The 20,896-nt window shown below is 39.2% G+C and overlaps 2 protein-coding genes across 8 annotated transcripts in view; one reads left to right on the top strand and one right to left on the bottom strand.

The window, feature by feature from the left end:
- The window catches only part of LOC145998800 (uncharacterized), a 321,949-nt gene that overhangs the window by 152,260 nt on the left and 148,793 nt on the right, over positions 1-20,896 (top strand). The gene's annotated exons all lie outside the window — the stretch shown is intronic.
- Positions 1-20,896, bottom strand: part of LOC145998817 (uncharacterized) — a 189,890-nt gene that overhangs the window by 139,282 nt on the left and 29,712 nt on the right. For 3 of the 5 annotated variants that reach the window (XM_083135471.1, XM_083135497.1, XM_083135479.1), the window contains exon 2: positions 17,038-17,144. In XM_083135471.1, the coding sequence (XP_082991597.1) occupies positions 17,038-17,142 (105 nt within the window). In that variant the 5' untranslated portion in view covers positions 17,143-17,144. The other 2 variants (XM_083135487.1, XM_083135460.1) reach the window with 2 other exon arrangements.

The following is a 20,896-nucleotide window of genomic DNA, read 5'->3' as shown; positions in this document are numbered from 1 at the left end:
AAAGGACATACTGAAAAAGTTTGAAATTGTGGCCCACTTGAATAAATTGGTCATCCACGCCAATATACCTGACCTCGTAACTGAAAATAACATTCTTCATTAAGGCATAACTTGATTATTGCATTTAGGAACAACAGCTTTTATCCTATCTTATAACCCACTCATAAAGTAAATGTATTTAAGAGTTTTTTTCCTACCCACAAATCAAAGAAACGAAAGCGATAAAAGCCAAAGCATTAAATTCTTCCACTTTTGTTGCAATTTTGAGATCAAATACACCGCTGAGGGCAAGGCAATGGGCAAAGACCTTCGAACTACTTGAATGATTAATTGATAAAGTCGTGGTGGGCTGCATAACTTCCTAGGATGATGAAGTGTAGCTAGCGTAGCCTTACTCTAAGAGACGTATAGGACATATATAGGGAAAAGGGTAGAGAATAAATATGAATGAAAAACCAAGATTTTTATTTCAAATACAAAACAATAAATCATTAGAGGAATTTGAGAGCGCAGGGGCTGCAGTAGGGATTTGCGTGATACCGAGTGACTTTAACCCCTCGTATTGCTATGTGCAGGGGGAGGGGGCTTTTCAATAGGCAGAGCACGGTAATTTTAAACTCTCAAACCAGCTATTACAGCGCGGCACGCCATCTCATGTTTCGCAGTCATAATCCCCCACTCCGCCATGCAGCAAAGTGTTGCCAACTCGTGCCAGAAACAAGCACAATAATTCCGTCCCTAGCAAGTGGTCGTTGGTCTGTGAAATTAGTGGCGTACAAGCATGCCACAGAAAAACAAGAACGTGTTCGAATCCTTCCGATGACGCGTCAGCCTGACTCTTTAAGAAGCCTGGAGGTCGGACAACACGACACTCGCGTCACGCGACATGGCTGAAATTGCTCGAGTGTGCTTGCGTCCGTCATATTTAGGTCAGGTGAGCGTATCGTGTAAAAAGACATATTCGCGCGTGCCAACACGGACTCGCGCCGAATTCTTGTTGCTACAGAGGATAAGGATTGCTGGAAAACATGTTGCGTGACGAATGTAAATATTAGAGGTGACTCCTTGGTTCGAAACTTCTCGCATTTCTATCGAACGGTTCGTTCATGTGAGCACTCATTGCAATGCACGGTGGTATCCATAAGGCATAGAATCGTCATAAACATGACGTCAAAGGGGTTAAGTTAACTACCAGCCTTGACAATCCTCTCTTGGTATATCTATCCACGTTTGGTTGAAGTTAGAACGCGAAAATTTCCAGATCTTCCTGGTAACATATATACAGGTTTCTTCTTCGTTATTAAACCCCTGGATTAAATCCACTTTATGGTCAGATAGGCTAATCGGAACTGGACATACAGTTTAAACTGCGAACCGAACAACTAAATGCCTCCATCGGATACCGCGACTTCTTAATTACAGTTGAAGTCCTGATTCGAACGCCAGTTCGGTATCTTTGACATAGCTCGAGAGGAAGCCGACCGGACGCGCATCTGGTTTCGAAACAGCCCCTGTTTTTTTTTCTTCTTAAAATCACTGTTGTCACTTCTACCTCCAGAGTTTACATATCGATTCATTCACTGCGACGTTATACTCCAAAGGTATCCACATAGTACATAAAAAAATAACAACACAATAACACAACCTAGCAAATATAACGCAACCGCAACCTCACATTAAGAAATCTCTAAAGAGACTGAATTGGCAACATGTCATTTACTCCACGTGAACTTGACAAGTACTGTCAGATCCTAAAATGGACGCTATTGGTGGGAATGGTTTGAGGGGAGAATATAATGGGCTGCACGCGGACGTGACGGCAGAGGGAACTACTGTACCAGAGGGAACTGATCTTTCGGAACTTTCTTTGAAGTAGAGTGGCGTTCGAATCAGGACTTCAACTATACAAAGTTGCGACGCGACCACTATGCCATCGAAGAGGCCACGTAACTGTTTCTGCCTCAAAACGGTAACATTTTATTTTCTTTCTGCATTTCTAAGTAAATAATGCTCCTATAATAGCCCTGCATAAATCGGTCTCGTGGTTCATACAGCTTCTGATCAATGGGTACCTGGGAAAATCCTGGGGGGAGGGGTAATATTGGCCGTAGTGTGATGCTGGTCACATCATGTCTAGTATCCCCGAGATCGAGAATGTACAAGGCCTTATCTTGTTACGCCTTCGGATAAATGAGTAATTTGACATTTAAATATTTTTTTTAGTTGGTGTTTTAAGTCCACTTTATGCAGAGTAAGGCTAATCGGGACTGGACCTACAGTTTAAAGTGGGATCCGAACCACTATGAGCCTCCACCGGGCATCGAACCCGGAACCCCGACGACGCTACCACTGCGCCATCGGGGAGGCGAACGACATTTAAAATATTGAATTTAAAACAGAATACTTTTCTTATGTTAAGACCTCAAATTCCATTATGATCCAAATGTATAATTTTAACAAATGGTTATTATTATTATTAGCAGATGACTCACCGATTACTTAGTGGTTACGTCGTCGCCTTGTAATCAAAGTTCTCGGGATCGATATCCGGTGGAGGCACATAGTGGTCAGGATCTGACTTTAAATTGTAGGCCCAGTCCAGATTAGCTTTTCTGTGCATAAAGTGACCTTGATAACAAAACTCAAACTAACATGTAGCTTTTTCCGGTATTTGGATATTTGGACATGGTGAATTGCATGTATTCTGATGCAACGATACATAGTTTGGGTTTGGTTTAATTTTTGCAAGTTTAATTTGATGAAAGATTATTCGATATTAATAATGTTATCTGCTACAGTTTTTATTTTAAAATTGTAAAGTATATCAATTGATATTATTGGTGATTAACAAGAAATATATAAGGTAGTGTAGATGTTCATATTTCATATATTGTCTTATGGTTTGCTCCACGTGTGGGATGGCCTCCGAGAAGGTTGTTAGCGTCTTGTTCTCCGGTAAGGGAGTGAAGGTAAATTTTTACCTTGACAAAGCCGGGTAACGTTACCTTTAAACCACGGTGCAATGCACATGGGATTATTTTACCGTTTCATAATAGGAAACTATTCCGAATGTGTAATGTTTTATAGGGGTATTAGGAAGCACTTTAGAATACTGGAAGTGATTATGGAAGTAAGTTCGAAGCTTTTAGAAGCTAATTAACACAGCTAACAGCTTCACTAAGTAATATTTACCGGAGAAACTATGATTTCAAAAGTAGCTTACCGAGCTTCCGCGATTAGCAGCCGTTATTGGTTTACGGTCGTCTAAGGCATGGACTTCTGGCGGATTTTCATGAGTGTCTCGAAGGTGGGTTCGTGATTGAGAGTAGATATTACGTGACCAGGTGCTGGAAGCATTTAGGCATGTTTTATTAATGCTAAGAGCCCTAAATCTGACCCGCCTAACCAGTAACGGCGGCAGGGAAAAGTGACTAGGGGGCGGAACAGGGGCGACAAAATATCGTTGGGGGGCAGTCACATTCAAACGCCCGAAAACACTACATATATATATAATATATATAATAATATATAAATATTGTAATATTATTATATATAATAATAATACAATAACAATTGTTGTTATAATTATCATATTGATTTACGGTGTTTTGTGTTTGTCCTTTATTTAGAGGGGACGTTTACTGCCTAAATTTACTTCTTGATTACGAGTTTATCTCCATGTGATTCGCTTTAATAAAGGCATTCATCTTTATTTTTATTTTTATTCGTGGGAACTGCCTTAAGTTGTTTCTAGTGGCCTATTTCAGTATTGGAAGACATTTATAATTTTACAATTCATTGTCTTTTTTTAGATGAAACTACTGATGTAAATATTCAAGCTGTGAGGTAATAATATAAAAAACGAGGAAAAAATGTTTCAAAGAGTTTAATTTTCTTGAAAATAAACATGACGTTGGAAGAAATTAATCTTCTTAAGTATTAGAAACAACGAAAGTCACTTAGTGAAGTACAATTCTCCTGTAAGAGAATTCTGCTGTATGAGCTTTGGAGGACACATTGCGCCCACATTCGGTACGTCCAGGACTTGACATTTCTTCTCAATAGGAAGGACAGCCAAACGAGGCATCTGTTTCAAAGACGAAAAGGTTCTTTCACACGCTGCATTGGAAACTGGCATTGTTACAGAGAATGCAACTGGAGTGTGAACCTTGTGAAATGCCAATTTATACTTTCCTACGATTTCGAAGAAATCCATTAAGAGGAGTACTTTAGTTCCATCTTCGTAACGCTGAAGAGTTTTGGCCAAAATCTGCGATTCACCTTTCAGGGAAATGTTATCACAGGAATAAAAATATACAAGAAATATACTGACCCAGGCACACCTCTCACACTACCACTCCAACGTATGTTTGTGCTACACAACTACAGGCACCTATGGAGTTCTTGGGAAGAAGTTCTTCGCTTTCGATATGTTCGTGAAAGAGCAAACCCACATCTAATGATTGAAGAGTGGCAAATCCTAAAAAGCGTTCTTTAACCTGCCCGCCATACAAATATCTGTCCTGTTCCATTTTCGCACAAAGTATTTTGTTTCATCTGACATCAGTGAGAATACTTTCGCCTCATCCACTTCCTGGCTTATTTTGCTGAGAATAAGTGTGGCCATTACGCAGATTAATTTGTTTTGAATCGAATTTTGAGTGTAATTTGCATTTTAAGGTTCAAGTTCAATACATTTACTTCAATAGTATCGAAGAAATTCCATTTGTTAAGGTTTGCATCAGACTCATCATCTCGAAAATCAAGTCCCTGAATAGTAAGAAACCGCGATGCATCCACAACAACTGACATATAGTGTCGGTTTTCTTGGATCGCCTTTGGTCCCGGGTTTGATACCCGGTGGAGGCATTTTAAACTGCAGTTCCAATCCCGATTAGCCTTGCTGGGCATAAAGTGGACTTAAAACACCAAATCAACCAACCAAATAAATCTTGAATCACCTTTGAATGTATTTTACTAATTAACTTTGTCGCTAAAGGCCCACGATTAGAATAATTTTCCCGTACTACAGATGATGTTTTGTGGTCCTCAGAATGTTCGTGATGTTTTAAACCTAACAACGAAAGCATTTAGCGACATAATATCTCTTCGCATCCCAGTAGAAGGCAACAGCAGTCCGTACCCAAGACGACAGTAAACGAATAGCTGCTCGCAAGTAAAGAATCATACGGAAGGGGTGAAAATCGTTCTCCAGAAAACAAGCAGTAAATAATTACTAAGCCGATCAAGTAGGTGTTAACAGACAAGATACAAATCGAACCATGTAAAACATGTGCGTCTACTCTGATTAATTCAAAATTAAACTATCGGAGCTTGAGACGCATAATATCTGTGAGTTCCTTGACTTTCAGTTTTTTGGCTCGATATTGTCTCAGAAAAGCACAAACCGCGTCGTTCACTCTTGGAGAAAATACTTCATCCTCTCCAGAGGTGCAAGTTTCAAACCCTCTTAATGAGACAAATGGAAAAATTCCGTGCTGGCCTGTCACACATAAAGTTTTGAACCGTCCGCGAAAATCACGCAAGCCACTCCGCTTTGCTTTGATCTGCCGGTAAGTACCCTTTCTCTTCCTACAAACCTGATCCGCTCCCTAAAAAAACGCTCAACTGGTATCCCCTCTTGCGCTCTCCAATCTGAAGCACTTAACATGCAATCTTCATTTCACATCCATAGCATCATTTTTCTGCCCCTTCGCTAAAGTTTCAATGAGACGCCTCTTCTCCGTCCAGTGTGTCAGCAAATACAGTATCCTTGTCAGTAAAGTGAGAAATATTTCTTTACATGTATCGTTTCCACGAATAAGTAAGGTGTCGCAGGTTCGATTCCCGGTATAGAAACTATGCACAGTGGTTCGGTAACTCCTGATTAGCCAATCTGAGCATAAGGCGGACACTGAGATATCAAAGCACTGATAGCCCGAAAAAAAAAATTCTAGGCTTAACTCCCCCGGTAGGTTTCAGACATGGAGACCACGAAAAGAAAGGATAGAGAAATTTCAATAAGGCGTTCGTGGTCTTCAGTATGGCGCTATACAAGCATTCGACTGGGAAACACAATATACCTCAGCAAAGATGACGGTCCCAGCGTCTGGAATCTGGAACTTTCACAATGCAAATCTGTTGTGTCAAGTTTAAGTTAAATGCTCCCCGACAATGTTTCCGCTCATTGACCGAACTCATCAATGATTTGTTTTGCTCAGTGATCAACCAGCAATTCTAAGTACAAACAAGCACGCACTGATCGAACTTATAAGTGTTTCGTTTTGCCCATTGATCAAGGAACAACGATAATTGCACTTTTATTTACACTAATACTGTCACTGCAATATAAAATCATAACACTGGTGAGTTTCGCACCAGTTGTGCATTAATTTCAATATCGTCGGAATGGGCACTGTTACTAAAAAGCAACCCAACTATACAGGAGAGTATGAATTTCTCTCGATTTTTCAATTTCATTATTAAGCTAGACACGATGTTTGAAAAATATGATGAATGAGAATTTTCAGATTCTAATGAGAAAAAACGCAGCAACTTCAATTTCAAGTTATGGCTAATCAAATATAAGTTTTGCTTTTCCGACAAGTCAAATCTTCAACGTGGCCTCTTTCCGTTCACGTGTTATCCTACGCCATCGGAAGTTTGGTATTTCCAAGAGAACAAGTACAATAATGCTCCCATAAGCGTAATTCTAAGTATTCTCCTCCTCCTACAACCATCCAGCGCACAGACATCTCCTTCTCCAGCTCACCGCGGGAAAGATCGGTGGTGGAGGGGCTGGACATTGAAACTGTTCCTCGTGCCCTTAAGGAATGAGTCAACTTCGTTGTACTTGCGTTTATTTAGATTCACATGAAAAAACATTTCACCTTGCTCAGATAAGAATTCTCCTATAGAATACTGTATGCAGAGGGAAGCATGTGACATGTCGTCACCGGACAGAAAGTTTTTGGTTGTCAGCACTGTGGCTCTTAATCCATTACATACTGAACCCGTACAACGAACAACTAAACGTCCCAGTGCCAGTGAAAAAAAAATGAAGAGGGTAATTATGAAAATACTAATCTGTATCAGAGAGCATTATTAGAATTGTGCAATACCAATACCATTAGTTGTTGGATAATAAAAATGCACCGACTGGAGGAAGAGTGGACACCGTTGTTTGTAGTACAGGGTGTTTCAAAGAAAGTAACACTCAAAGAGTCCGTTTAATAGATCAAATTGTATTGCCCTTTAAGGAAAATGGTGGGAATAGGCTGAAAACTTTAATTGGGAAAGAAAAGCCTTTGTTTTTCTTCTTATTCGGTACAGTGGTGGAAAAAAGTTCTTCCCCATAAGACTTTAATGGCAGTAAATAATGCCGGAAAGGTAGGCAACACACATTGCACCTTTAGGTGATCGGGTGATTCTGTCTGTCTCAAGGACCAACTCGTCTTTCATGCAATAGCCAACAGACACAGGAAATGTAGGAAAGTCACGTGACATCAGGTGGAATGTTGTTCGTCATAAAATCGCCTTTTCTCGAGCCAGGTCGCAGAACCGACAAGAGTTATAGCCTATGTCCGAAAATGATTCCCCTAAAACCGTTGAACGAAACGCTAAAATAATTCTTGCCTTAATTACAAAGGCTACTATACTATATGTGCCGCGGTAGCTCGGTCGTTAGGGAGTTTGATTACCATGCGAGAGATCTGAGTTCGATCCCCGACTGGGGAGAATTGGAATTTTGTCCACCTGTTCAAGTGGCTCCGGCGCCCACCCAGCGTCGTATAAAGTGGGTACCTGTAGGCAACTTGTGGGGGGGGGGTTTAAGGCGGCCAGGGGCGTGGTGCTGATCACATTATCCCCACCTTCGGCCGTAACAAGAAAGTGTGCGACCCTAACTCCACACCCCCTACACGCCTTCATGGCTTGGTGCAAAGGTAGCACTTTGCTCTTTCATTTACTATACGCCCCGATTTTGTCGGAACAGAACTTTCTAATTTCTATGTGGACTTTCTTCCAAGTTTCGTAGGGATGTGAATAGGCTCCAGTTTTTCTTGACACAATTCATTCATGTTATATTTCGTTATAAAAACCACGGCCGATATCCTGTGTGTGTGTGGGGGGGGGCTATAATTCAAACATGTGATTTGATACTTTTCTCACTACTCCATTCTCCAATTCTTCGTATCCGAAATTCATAACTCTCAATTCCACACACTGAAAATGTAGCATTTCCTACATGTTAGCATGCAAATATCTAGCAGCAAAGTAATGTGTAGGCACATAGTGGTTCGGATACCACTTCAAACTGTAGGTGCATTCCCGATTAGTCTTACTGTGCATAAAGTGGACTAAAGACACCAAATCAACCAACCAACGCAATCCCGTTATCGTCTAGATTATCGAAACCAGAAGCTTCGTCGCGAATAACATAAGCAGGAAGACAATGTGAAATTACCGAACAGAAACAGAACCCAGAACGGCTAGATTGGATTAAATCGACGATACAGCACGCGTTCTAAAATGAAGAAGAATACGTAAGTTGAAGGACCTCGATAGACACACACACTTTTCCTCCCCTCAATGGTAAGATTTCTTTCTTGCAGAGAAGCCTTTAGGTAGGGCTTCAAGGCCACGACGAAAAAGTGTTTTACATGCAATGACGGGACCAAAACACGGGTCTAGTTTGATATGAAAGCTGTGTTCCTCCTTATTTCGTACGTCATTGATAACAGGAACACGGCCTCGTCTGCAAACCCTAGTTTCGTAGAGCAGACGCTTGTTTGCCACCCTTTGGTTCCGTGACCTTCGCTCGTAGTTAGCAAGAGTGAATGACTCACCAGATACCTGTTGCCTGTGAGCTTATACAGGAATAGATATTTCGTTAGCGTCTGTAAGTATTGTTTCATCTGCAGTTATATCAGTTAACGTTCGAATTGTTTCCTAATGGTTACGTTATTTATAAATTAGTTCTCGAGAGTGAGCTTTCTATCTATTTGTATGGGGGTTGGGGGTATACAGCCTGCATGTATTATTTTTTTCCTGAAACAAGAAGAAATTCCAAGACAAAAAAAGAGTCGTAGAAGAGTAGTTAACAAAAAAGAAAGAAGAAAACGAAAATGTAAATGTTTAAATAAATTATTGTATATATCGAGTGAATAATATTTTCTCACGGGGCCTCCTCGATGGCGTAATGATAACGTCGTCACCTTATAATCAAGGGATCCCGGGTTCGATACACGGTGGATGCACGTAGTAGTTCGTATGTCATTTTAAACTGAAGGTCCAGTCCAGATTAGCTTATCTGTGCAGAAAAACTAAAAAAAGAAATTGTCACAGTGTAAGAAAATTTCATGTTCAACCACATACAAAAGGGAATAATTTATTCCATGTTGGAGTTCACATTTATAGCATCTAACCAACACGATTATGGATCGCAACGTATTTTCTCAGATCCATTTTAATTATACGTGCATGATAAAATAACAGAAGTTGAGGAAAGAGAAAGCCAAGCGAAACACAGATGCCTTCTCCAGAATTTCAAATCTCGTTACGTAAGGTTCTGGGTTGAAGTCCAGGGCAGGCATGACTCTCTTGTTCTTGCCCTTTTATCTGCTCTAATGTATTTAATCATAAATCGTCGTTATGGTTTACTTCCAGGGGAGGAATAATGACAATAATTGCCAATACAAAGCCAATAACGAACAGAGGCAGATGTCAAGAAAGAAACAAGACTTTACAGTGTCTCCGTCTCTCGGTTTCTCGAATTGAAAATTGCTCTCCCGTTCTCGGTCTCGGCTAGTTAAATATAGAAATCGAAATAGTATGTGAAGATACATATATTTCATATATCCCGGTTTTATAGGAGATTTCGTGAGAGATGAAATAAGTAATCTTCGATCATGTTTATTTTTATTAGTTTTGTTACGTAACATCACTTTTCTTCCTAGTCGCGGACGAGTGACCATTACATGAAATTAATGACGAAATACTCAAACACCTGTGACAAGGACGATACTCAAATCCGGGAACTTTGGTGACGAGATCGAAGGTTGACCACTTAATGAGCTTGCCCATCGAGTCTGCTTAATGTTGCTTGTGTCAGGTAATTCGAAATAACTGTCAATATCCCACATTCATTATCATTTGTTTCATGATTTATCTTATTGATGTTATTAACCTGAAGGCGAAGAAATAGTTGAAAGGCAATCATGCAAGATTGAATGTCTATGATGTTACTTCGTGCCGAATAATATGACGTGATATTATGATATGAATATATTAATAATACCGTGCGTCCATTTCGATCTGCAGCCGAGAGATCGGGAGAAACGTGGCGGGCGGCGCTGACGGAGGTGCCGACATTTGCGGCCTGTAATGCCCGCATATTTTTATGGACATATGCAGACATTTATATAAATATTGCAAAACTAGCACTAACCTGTGTTATAAGAGTTGTTCAAACTGATGTCCACCTACATTCACACATTCCTGGCATCGTTTGATGAAATTTTGATTCACACGCAAAAGTTCTTCTTCCGTAATTCTTCCTAGTTCTGCCCTTATATTGTCTTTTAGTTCGTCGATGCTATGAGGGTTATTTCGGTAGACTCTATTTTTCAAGGTTCCTCACAAATAATAGTCACATACGGTAAGATCTGGCGAACGTGAAGGCCATAAACCTCTTGAAATTATTCTGTCATCAAACACCTCCCTTATAGCGTCCAAAGAATCAGCGGCGGTATGGGCTGTGGCCGAATCTTGTTGAAAATACCCATATTGTCTCTCATTATCTGATAACAACTGAAAAAACGGCGCGAGTATTTGTGTGCGGTACCTCTCTGAATTTATTGTGTCTTCAAAAAATATAGGCCCCATTATTCTTTTGGCACTTACAGCACACCACCCACCAATTTTTGCATCGTGTAACGGAACTTCGTGTATTATTCGGCGATTTTCAGTGCTCCAGTATCTATTGTTCTGTGAACAAACATGACCACGCAAGTGAAACCATGCCTCATCCGAAAAAAATATTAACTGTGGATCAACAATACCATCTACAATATTCTGCAAAACCCAATTACAGAAATTTACTCTACTTACGTTGTCAGGGGGCCGTAATTCTTGCACTATAGAAACTCTGTACGGTTTTAATTTTAGTAGCTTAGTGGCTGTATGTGCTGATGATTTTGACACGCCCATCTCCTGTGAAACACGGCGTAGAGGTTTGTTTGGAGAACGTTCTAACGCTGCACCAATTTCATCGAGTTTTGCTTCGGATAGAATCCGTCGTTTTTGCTTAGGTGTTTTAAAATTTAACGATCCAGTTTCTCGTAATTTAAGGACAAGACGTCTAACCATATCTCTATGTGGAGGTGAAACGCCTGGGAATTTCTGTACAAATTGCCTACACACGTCTCGACACGAGTCTGTTTTCACGTAAGTGTCATACATAAAAATTCTTTGTTCTAACGTGAACCTTGCGGCTGGCATTCCAATCGTCTGACTGACACAACACACATACACACTGCAATAACACAAACAAGTAACGGCAAGTAACCAAGAATAACACTCTTGCGCACAGTACGAAATTAACACGCTCTTGGTTTACATCTGCTCTCCACTACATTCACAGTTCTTGTCTTCATCTAGTCACGAAGGAACAAAAAACTCGAACTCGGAGATTTCGGATTGCAAGGAAGCTCACGAAAACAATTGACTTTTAACGGTTTTGTCTGCAGCGTAATCTTGATACAGTGTTGCACATTCGAAACCTCCAAACGATCCCCATCGACACAAAACTCTTTCAAGGATATAAACTTAAGCAGGACGTTACTGGTCAAAACTATGATTAAAATGTTTTACAGAGTATTATCTGTGGCTCTTAACATCATTTCTAAAGCGTATTTATTTGTGTATATAAGGGTGGAACTTGGAAGAATTACAGAAGAACTTTTACGTGTTATAACACAGGTTAGTGCTCGTTTTGCAAGATGTCCACAAAAATAAGCGGGCATTACAGGCCTCAAATGTCGGCATCTCCGTCAGCGCCGCCCGCCACGTTTCTCCCGATCTCTCGGCTGCAGATCGAAATGGACGCACTGTATAATATGCCTAGTCATTCGATTGATTGATCCCAATTGCGTACACAAAATATGGTATAATGTTCACTCCTAACCAACCTCCGTGACGGAGTGGTTAGCACAGCGCGCTACGACAGCATGGGCCCCTGGTTCGAATCTCGGCTTGGCCATGGGTGTTCTTGGTGAGTGTCCGTGAATCAATGTCATCATATCATCTTCATCGTCGCTATTTGCCAAAAGTGAAAGAATAGCGACACCAAATAACAAAAATCTAATCAAATGGAACATCTTCACCGATTTAATTCTATACCGTACCAAATTCCCACTTTATTACTGCTTCTTGCTTCATTTTACAGCATCTCAATTGTTTTCCGATTCGAAAAAAATGGAATGTTGAGCAGTTGATTGTGCATTGTTTTGTTGTTTGGATTGTTTAATTAACGTCGCATTAATTAGTTTTAGACTAATCGTGACAGAGGGAATCGAGAGCACAAAGAAAGGGGAAAAGAAAAGTTAGAGACCACGGCTCTCTTTAAATGTAGGATTCCTTGAATACGACTGAAGTGACTTCAGAATATTATGGATAAAATTTGTTTCGCTTTTTCCTTTTATTTCTGTTTCAGTTATTTTACTTCGCTTTTCTTCTCCCACTGGCGTTAATCATGTCGGTGAGGAAGAATTATAAACTCGTGAAATGGACGATGGGACAAAAAATATATATGCCTCTCCCACGGTTCGAAACTGTGACCACAAAATATTGTTTTATTTTTAAAATTTACGCCAAATATGGTTTCACTCGTCTCTTTCTCAAGTCGTTCCATTGCCTCTCCGATGGCGTAGTGGTAACGTCTTCGACATGTAATCAAAGGCTTCCGAATTCAATACCAGATAGAGGAACATTTGGTTCGGATCCCACTTTAATCTGTAGGTCCAGTGCATAAACTGGACTTAAACCATTAGCGTGTGGCATGGGGCCTGTGATGAGAACCATCATTCCAGTGAACCTTCTTGACAATGACTAGTATCACTCGAAAAATACTGGTTAAGAAACCAGTTGCTGAAATGTTCTTCTTGAGGCCACGTAGCACCCAGCTGTTCTTTGTTGTTGCTGGGGCATGAGTCATGTGACTCATGCTATCAATGCTCAATCGTTCCCGAAAACTCAGATCCACCAGACAAACTTAAGCGAATAATTTGTTATTTGGGTTGCATAAACAACAGGCTTTAAGACGTTACGAAATTCTAGGTACCGTGGCCCAGGTAATTCTTTCTCCGACTGTACATCTACTTAATTTTGTTATCATTGTTAATGCCACATTTCTAAGTTATTCCAGGCTATGACTCAAATTTTAGTTTTAAAATTTATAATAGTTACATATTGTATACGTTTTATGGCTATTTGCCAGACGAATAAGGTTTCTATAATTGTAATTTAAACATTTCCCAAATATTAGAAAATGAGAAACATTTTATTAGACCACCCTGTATAATGCAAATGAACAAAAATAATACGATCATTATGTTGCTGTTTATGGTGATGGAATAACTATACGATGTGTCGAAACAACACCACAGAAGAGTAGAGTAATCTGTGGTGGCAAAACATGGATACAAACTTTATCGTGAAATTAAGTGTGATAGAAGTAAGTGTCGCCCATTCAGAAAACAAGTCCTAGTATATGCGCGTTATCAACATACTTCCGAAAATCCCTGCATGTAGGAAACTTCACTGAAGTTGGCAACATAAAATCACAAATCTCAAGGGCAAATATAGTTGGCAACTTGGTTACCACGCAAACAACGCGTTCGACCGATTATACCCTTCAGAATCGCCACCTATAATCGTGGCAGAACCTTGAGTGCAGCGTGTTCGAGTCAGTCTCTACAGAAAGTGTTTCCAACTGCTGCACAATGTCGCATTTTAAAGGGTAATAGTGCATAAGATTATATTGATTATAATTTTGAATCACGCAATTGCTCGTCATTGCAGTTGTCTGGCGTGCTTGAATCAATGCATCATACGAACTTCGCGCTACCTGTTTTCTAATTGCTAGTTAAGCATGTCCCTTGCCTGCGTTATCTTTAACATGTACGGGTATCCGTCTCATGAATCATTCATCTATGTGTTCCATATGATTATTGTGTTGTGTTGGAACAGAACAACATCCACAAAACATTTTTAAAATCCCCATTGATGTGAAAGTTAATGTCCATTCCTTTTATTTACTTAAACCAGGTGAGGTAACTCGCCGTATTTGTGCAAGAGCGCTCTCGTAAGCACGTGTGGACTGCAGAGTGAGCAGCGATACTTTAGCTTTGTAATAAGAGCGGCCAGTGAGAGACAGGATGCTTCGTCGCTTGCGTTCGTACAGTGGGGAACCTCTCGTCAGATTGTGAGTAACGGTCAGTGTGACATTGTAATTGTGGCAGTGGTTCTGTGAATATATTAGTAAATGAGTTTTGGGCCTCGCCGATGGCGTATCGGTAACGTTGTGTCCTTGTGCTCAAGGAGTCTGGGGTTCGATAGTGGTTCGGATCCCACTTTAAATTGTAGACACAGTCCCGATTAGCCTATTTGTCAGGAAAACTATGCAAATGAGATGATTATGGGATGAAACAACCTGAACGATCGTTATACAGGGTGGTGGAAAAGTAGATTGACAGTTCACAGTTGACAAATGCTAAGTAGGTTTAGTATTCTTTGGAATACCTTCTTTTTCACCATGCCCCAGAAAAGAAATACATGGGCGTAATGTTTGGGTCGTGGGGGCAACACAATGCTACCACTGAATGTAAAATATAAAAAATACAAAGGAAAAACTGTCAACCTATTTTTGCACCACCCTGTATAATTGTTCTTCTTCGTCTTGTTGATAAAATGAATGAAAGATGAGGAGATTCTCTCGGGATATCAGTTAGACCTGAATGTTTATAAATAAGTTATACATTTTGTTCATAGTAACTATGAAGCTAATATACAGGGTGGGGCAAAATAATGTTACCACTTATATGGTGTTTCGGTCAACGATGGATTGGTCGGCGTGGTCCACTACCATGGACGGCAAGATCACCAGACCTCAGCCCGTGCGATTTCTGGTTATGAGGGATGGCAAAGGAGCGTGTTTACGCAACAAAACCGCTGGACATACAAGACCTTAAACACAGAATTTCGACAGTAACACGCTCTATACCGGAAGACATGTGTTCAAGGGTCATGGACTCAATGGTTGACAGAATGCTCAAATGTATTCACATTTCTGGTTCACAGGTTGAAGGGGTATATTAAATGTGTATGTTTCCCTTTCGGTGTCAACATTTTTTTGCCCCACCGAAACACCATATAAGTGGTAACATTATTTTGCCCCACCCTGTATATGTGTATTAATGGCAATAGCGAGCCTGTATTGCGTGGCTGTATATATATTCAGGATAAAAATATTATTTCTTTTTACAGTTCTAAGCCCTCTACGTTTCTAGACTCGAAAGGAGAAAGAGACCGGTATTTATAATTCGAGTCTAGACAGGCATTTGCAACTCAAGACGAGTTCTAGACTCCATGGGGGGGGGGGGGTCAATCGCTTGTTTACCTCGTGATGACGAAACGACAGTAAGAGGTGAATTTAACCATTGAAAGGAATTCCAAATCTATGTCCTAGTTATGCAATATGCATAATATAGGAAAGCATGTCAAAAACTGAACACCCAAAATCGAGTACACAAATGTGCTTTCTCCTTTATAAGTAATAAACCCATATACATTTTATGGCTTGAGATAAAATTGATATACTGACGGCTAATACTTATTATTAGGGCTTGGATAGTTATGCACTAAAAAAACGAAAAATATGCATGCAAATATGCACTAAAAAGTGTAAAATATGCACTTAAATATGTACTTTAAAAACCCGTTTAATTTATAAATGCTGTACATTACAAACTATGAAAGATTACATGCCAGGCAATGAGTATGCATAATTCTGAATGCTCATTCGCTACACAGATTTTTTTCAATTTATATGGTTCTGCGTTAAATGAAACTCAATACATTACAGATCAACATCATGATTGCATTTGCGAACTTGAAACTCCTTCTGTTTTCAGCTAGAACAGTCTTATATTCAGAAAACACACGTTTCACTTCGCAAGATACAAGTGGACTGTATTTTAGGGCAACAAAGTCAGATACATCCAGTTTAGTCGATTGTTGAGGTGCGAATGACGTACTTGGCACATTTCATACAATCCAGGAAAAAGGGAAGAAGAAAGACAGAGAAAAGATAAAGAAAAGCGAGGAGAAGAAAAATAAGATAAATAAATGCTCGGTGTTGGTTGTGGGTACAAAAATATGCACAAATCAACTTATTTTCATACAAATATGCACCTGCATATGAAATATGCATTTTCAGTTAAAAATCCTTAAATATGCATTTGCATATGCAATATGCAAAATGCATAATTATCCTAGCCCTACTTATTATACATAACGTGCAATAAAAACTATTGACCAATCTTTAAGACGAGCAATATTTTTTTCTGTTTCCATATGTAATAATGTTTAGTAAATCACTGTATGAGTTTCTTGAGCCACAGTCTATGACTTTCTAACTTCAAGTTCCTGTCCAACCGTTTGACGGCGCAAGTGGCTACCGCTTCTCCTTTTCCACAGGCTATGGTAAACATTCTTATCTAGAGATTGATCTTGTTTTGGTATTTAGGATCTGCATTTTGCAACATTGTCGTTTCGTCGCTTCACGCGGCTTCACATTCAAGCGATACATTCACTTTACCGCTAACACTTCATTTCACACAAAAACGTGAAGCGTAACCTTGGATACGGGCCTGGACTGTTAGGCTGTACCAAGTATGTACTAGAACAACGTGACGCCGATGAGATGCAAGCAAACATAGAGGTCCGAGAAAGATGAGAAGATCTAAGTTTGGAACTTACCTTTAGCGACTCCGGGAGATGTTCCGTGAGGAAATCCATGATTTCCGGGAGCTCTTCCTCACGCAGCAACCTAAAGTTCTTCCCTTCCGGCTTCGGTTCCTCCATGTCTTCAGTTGGGAAAGAAGGAAGGGAAAAACGTATCATTAAACGACTACACACAAGGCAGCACTTAAAAGCTAACAGATCATTCCAATATGCAAAACGAACACACACACACAACAATTATGAACCAAGTATATGTATTTCAACAGTTACCGTTGCACTTCCAGAATACAAATCACGGAGGAAAGATTGGTAAGCCACCAATCAGGTGGCACCTTTCGCTCCTGCAGGACTCTAATGACCTCCCCCTTTCCGGAACCGTTGAAACAACGATTTCACAACCCTGTGCGTGCAGTGGTGTGCAACGTTGCATGAACTAGGCCGCACACACAGGGCACACACACTAAAGTGCCTCTACGAGTGGACAGATCACGAACGTGGAGAAAAGAGTTAATGTTTATATTTTCCTCTGATCGATACTAGGCTTATAATGACGTCAGCAACTAGTCACATAGATTTTGCGTGACTATACATGTTAGTTATACAAGAGATTTCTTTCGCCAATCACAAGCAGGTGAGTATGTTAAAATTTGGTACAAGACTACTTTCCCATTACTTCATATGGTTTGTAAAGAAAAGAAGCATTCAATAGCTATTTTTGAACAGTCGAAGTAGAAGAATTAACCTGCAGATTATTCTCTTCAGGGATGTTTAAACTCATTCCTTTTCTTCCACTTCTTCGTTTGACATGTTCTTTGGAAAACCAAGTCTAGCGAATATGTAGGATGTACTCGAACACAGATGCAAGTAGCTAAAATCTTATTCATAAACAGAGGAATGTGATTGACGAGTTATCAGGTGCAAGTCTTACAATTTTAACTTTAGTTCCACCTACTCAGACCACGATAAATTAAATATTGTATAATTATTGTCCCACAATTCCTAGAAATCTTCTAGGATTTGTGCCGGAGCTCTAGAGTGTTATAAATGATGATAGGCAATTTTAGGGCGAGTTAGACAAATAATTATGGTGAAACAGAGGACTATTTAAGACACAATTTTTGCTTAGGTTTCATCACTACTTGGAAAGGGAGCAGTGTACTTACCTCAGTAGGTTTGTCACTTTTTATTTACACTCCAACATTATAATAAAGTTTAAAATAGTCTTATATTAAACATTAATTGAACAGAATTTAATTTAAACTTATAAGTATGGTTAATTTATGCCCTAAAGTCTTACTAGTAACTGAAACATATTTTATGTAGTGTGTTGATCTATAAAGTTACGGAAACTAGAGAAAATTGGCTGACAATAGGAAGTAAGGATTTTGATAACGAAACAAATGCCTTTGACTTGGTTTGATACGAACTGGTGCGTCAATAGTTTGGCTACTCTTTGAGACCTCTCTTATCAAACCGATTAAGTCCGAGGCGAAATTTGTTAAATATGTCTAAAACACTTTGGCCTGCTTTAAAGACGAGAAATATAAACACATCAATTCTAAGATCTTAAACGATAAACTCTGAAGATATTTGAAGTTTAATATGCTTACCATAAAATATTGGATTGCATGGAGAGAACATAGCATAGTTGTAGAAGAAAGTGTCGACAGCAGAGAAGATAGGAGAAGAGAGAAAATACAGAGCACCACAGATGACCATCCTGTCTGTGGTTCTATTTGACGTAGCCTCGTTAGCGTACAGAGGAGGTGTAGCTGCATTTCATTGCTCTTGAACAGGACACGCATACTAAGTCACAAAAATAAGATACCGTCAAACCTATCTAATTCGAACTTCATTACTCCGTATTTTCCTCCAAAGGGAGAAAAAAATAACCCTAGTATCACATAACATCCAGATTCATTCTTTTTTATAATTTTTTAATTTATATTTTATATTTAATTCATGTGAAGGGGAAACGAATCGTTAACTTAGTTGAGTTGGAAAGTACCATTTATGAAGAAGATCCAAATATTCCAAATTATAGGTAATCATAAACCATCGTTACTTTTTCGTTATTCGGATTAGCAAGGTTTGACTGTAACTAGGTGTTTTGGTTACTTTCCTATCTACATTCTACAGTGCTTGTGCCATACACCATGACTGATGAGGAAGTGCTGAAGATGGTGAAATATGTTTTAAATATTAAACCTAGCGATGTAATTATCTTAATGATATCCTTTGAAACGTTTTAAAAATGTCCTCTTCTCCACAGTGGTGTCATTATTATAATTCATGTTTGTTATTTTGTTAATTTATTGTTATTATATTATTTTATTAATATTTATTATCATTGCTATTATCTGGTTTAAAATTATTTGTGTGAATGCATTATTATTGTTGTTGTTAGGGTTATCATCATTTATGTATCTGTCATAGGTGTTATTGTAACAACAGAATCGATGCAGGCATTAAGTTTCTCTATAAATTTGGATAGTCCATATGGATATGAACTGATTTCATGCCCAGAAGCTTTGTTTACAATTGTCAGATATGAGGGTTGAAGGACCATTTAGCACTTTAGACTAAATAATTATGAGTAATTAATATGTATCCGTTTGGATCGATTGCTAATCGCTCATACAATGGCTTGAAGTCTTACTGATTTCAAGAAGTTGCTCCCTATTGATTTTATAACATTTCATACCATTGCATAATAAATAATAAAAATTCTTTGTTCAAACCCCAAGTTGGCGAAAACATTCTCTTCATACAGGTTTTTGGTATTTGTCGCATATTACAAAATATCGATGGCTATATATACTGAGCGGTGGCTCAGTCGGTAACGCGTCTGACTACCATGCTCAAGGTCCCGGGTTCGATCCCCGGCCGGTTCAAATCCGGGAACTTTTCTAACGTTGGAAGCGGCCCCGGTGCCCACCCAGCGTCGAATGACATGGGTACCTGGGGGAAACCCTGGGGGGTAAAGGCGGTCAGGGGCGTGATGCTGATCACATCACCCCCACTCATGATCGGATCAAGAAAGTGTGGGGCGTTACCCCCACACCCCCTATACGCCTTCATGACGTGGTGCTAAGCACAGGGGAGCACTTTATTTTACTTTTTTTTATATATACCGAAAATATTACAATATAGAAATATCAAAATTTCGAAATACTTAGATTGCATAATAGTGAAATATCTAAATGTTAAAATACCACCGATATATGTAATATCCTAATGATACATAAAAATCAGCAGCTATAGGATAGAACGTTATTCATCATCACTAATCCTTCATGCCTATCGGAACGGGTAACCCAAAAATAAAAATATATGGAAAAATAAAAAAGCGTGACGGATAAGAAGGTTGTCGTGGTCTGTGAAATACGCACAACATCGAGGGATGGTGTCTGCTGCCTTTGTGCTAGACTTTATTAAATGCTTCTTACCACAGATACCTTTCATTCCCTCATCTTCCAATTTCCCAGGTTGGGAATTACAACTGCCCATTTTAAACTTCACAAATTACAACACAGTGTTGCCAACTGGAAAAGACAAAATGCTACAAAGTATTAAAGCCCCTAACCTGTACTCATAAATAGCAACGTTGGAACTTACGGGTGTTAAATGTGTAGCAACCACGCACTGAAAATTAAAATCTTTCTAACCAAGTGAACATGATATTCTTAAACTTACGCTCTACAAGTTGTCACTATGTTACAATTATTGTAATTTAATCAACGAAATAATGTAATTACGAATGGAGTTATTCTTATGTAAAGTAACCCAGTTCAGTTATTTACACTGGAAAGTAAACTATTTATAATAATTATATATTATATTCATTTTATGAAAAGAAATCCTGATATGTATA

This window comes from Lepisma saccharinum, chromosome 1 (genome assembly GCF_977018435.1).
Source record: "Lepisma saccharinum chromosome 1, izLepSacc3.1, whole genome shotgun sequence".
Taxonomy (NCBI): Eukaryota; Metazoa; Arthropoda; class Insecta; order Zygentoma; family Lepismatidae; genus Lepisma; species Lepisma saccharinum.
This window is presented reverse-complemented; position numbering and strand designations above follow the sequence as displayed.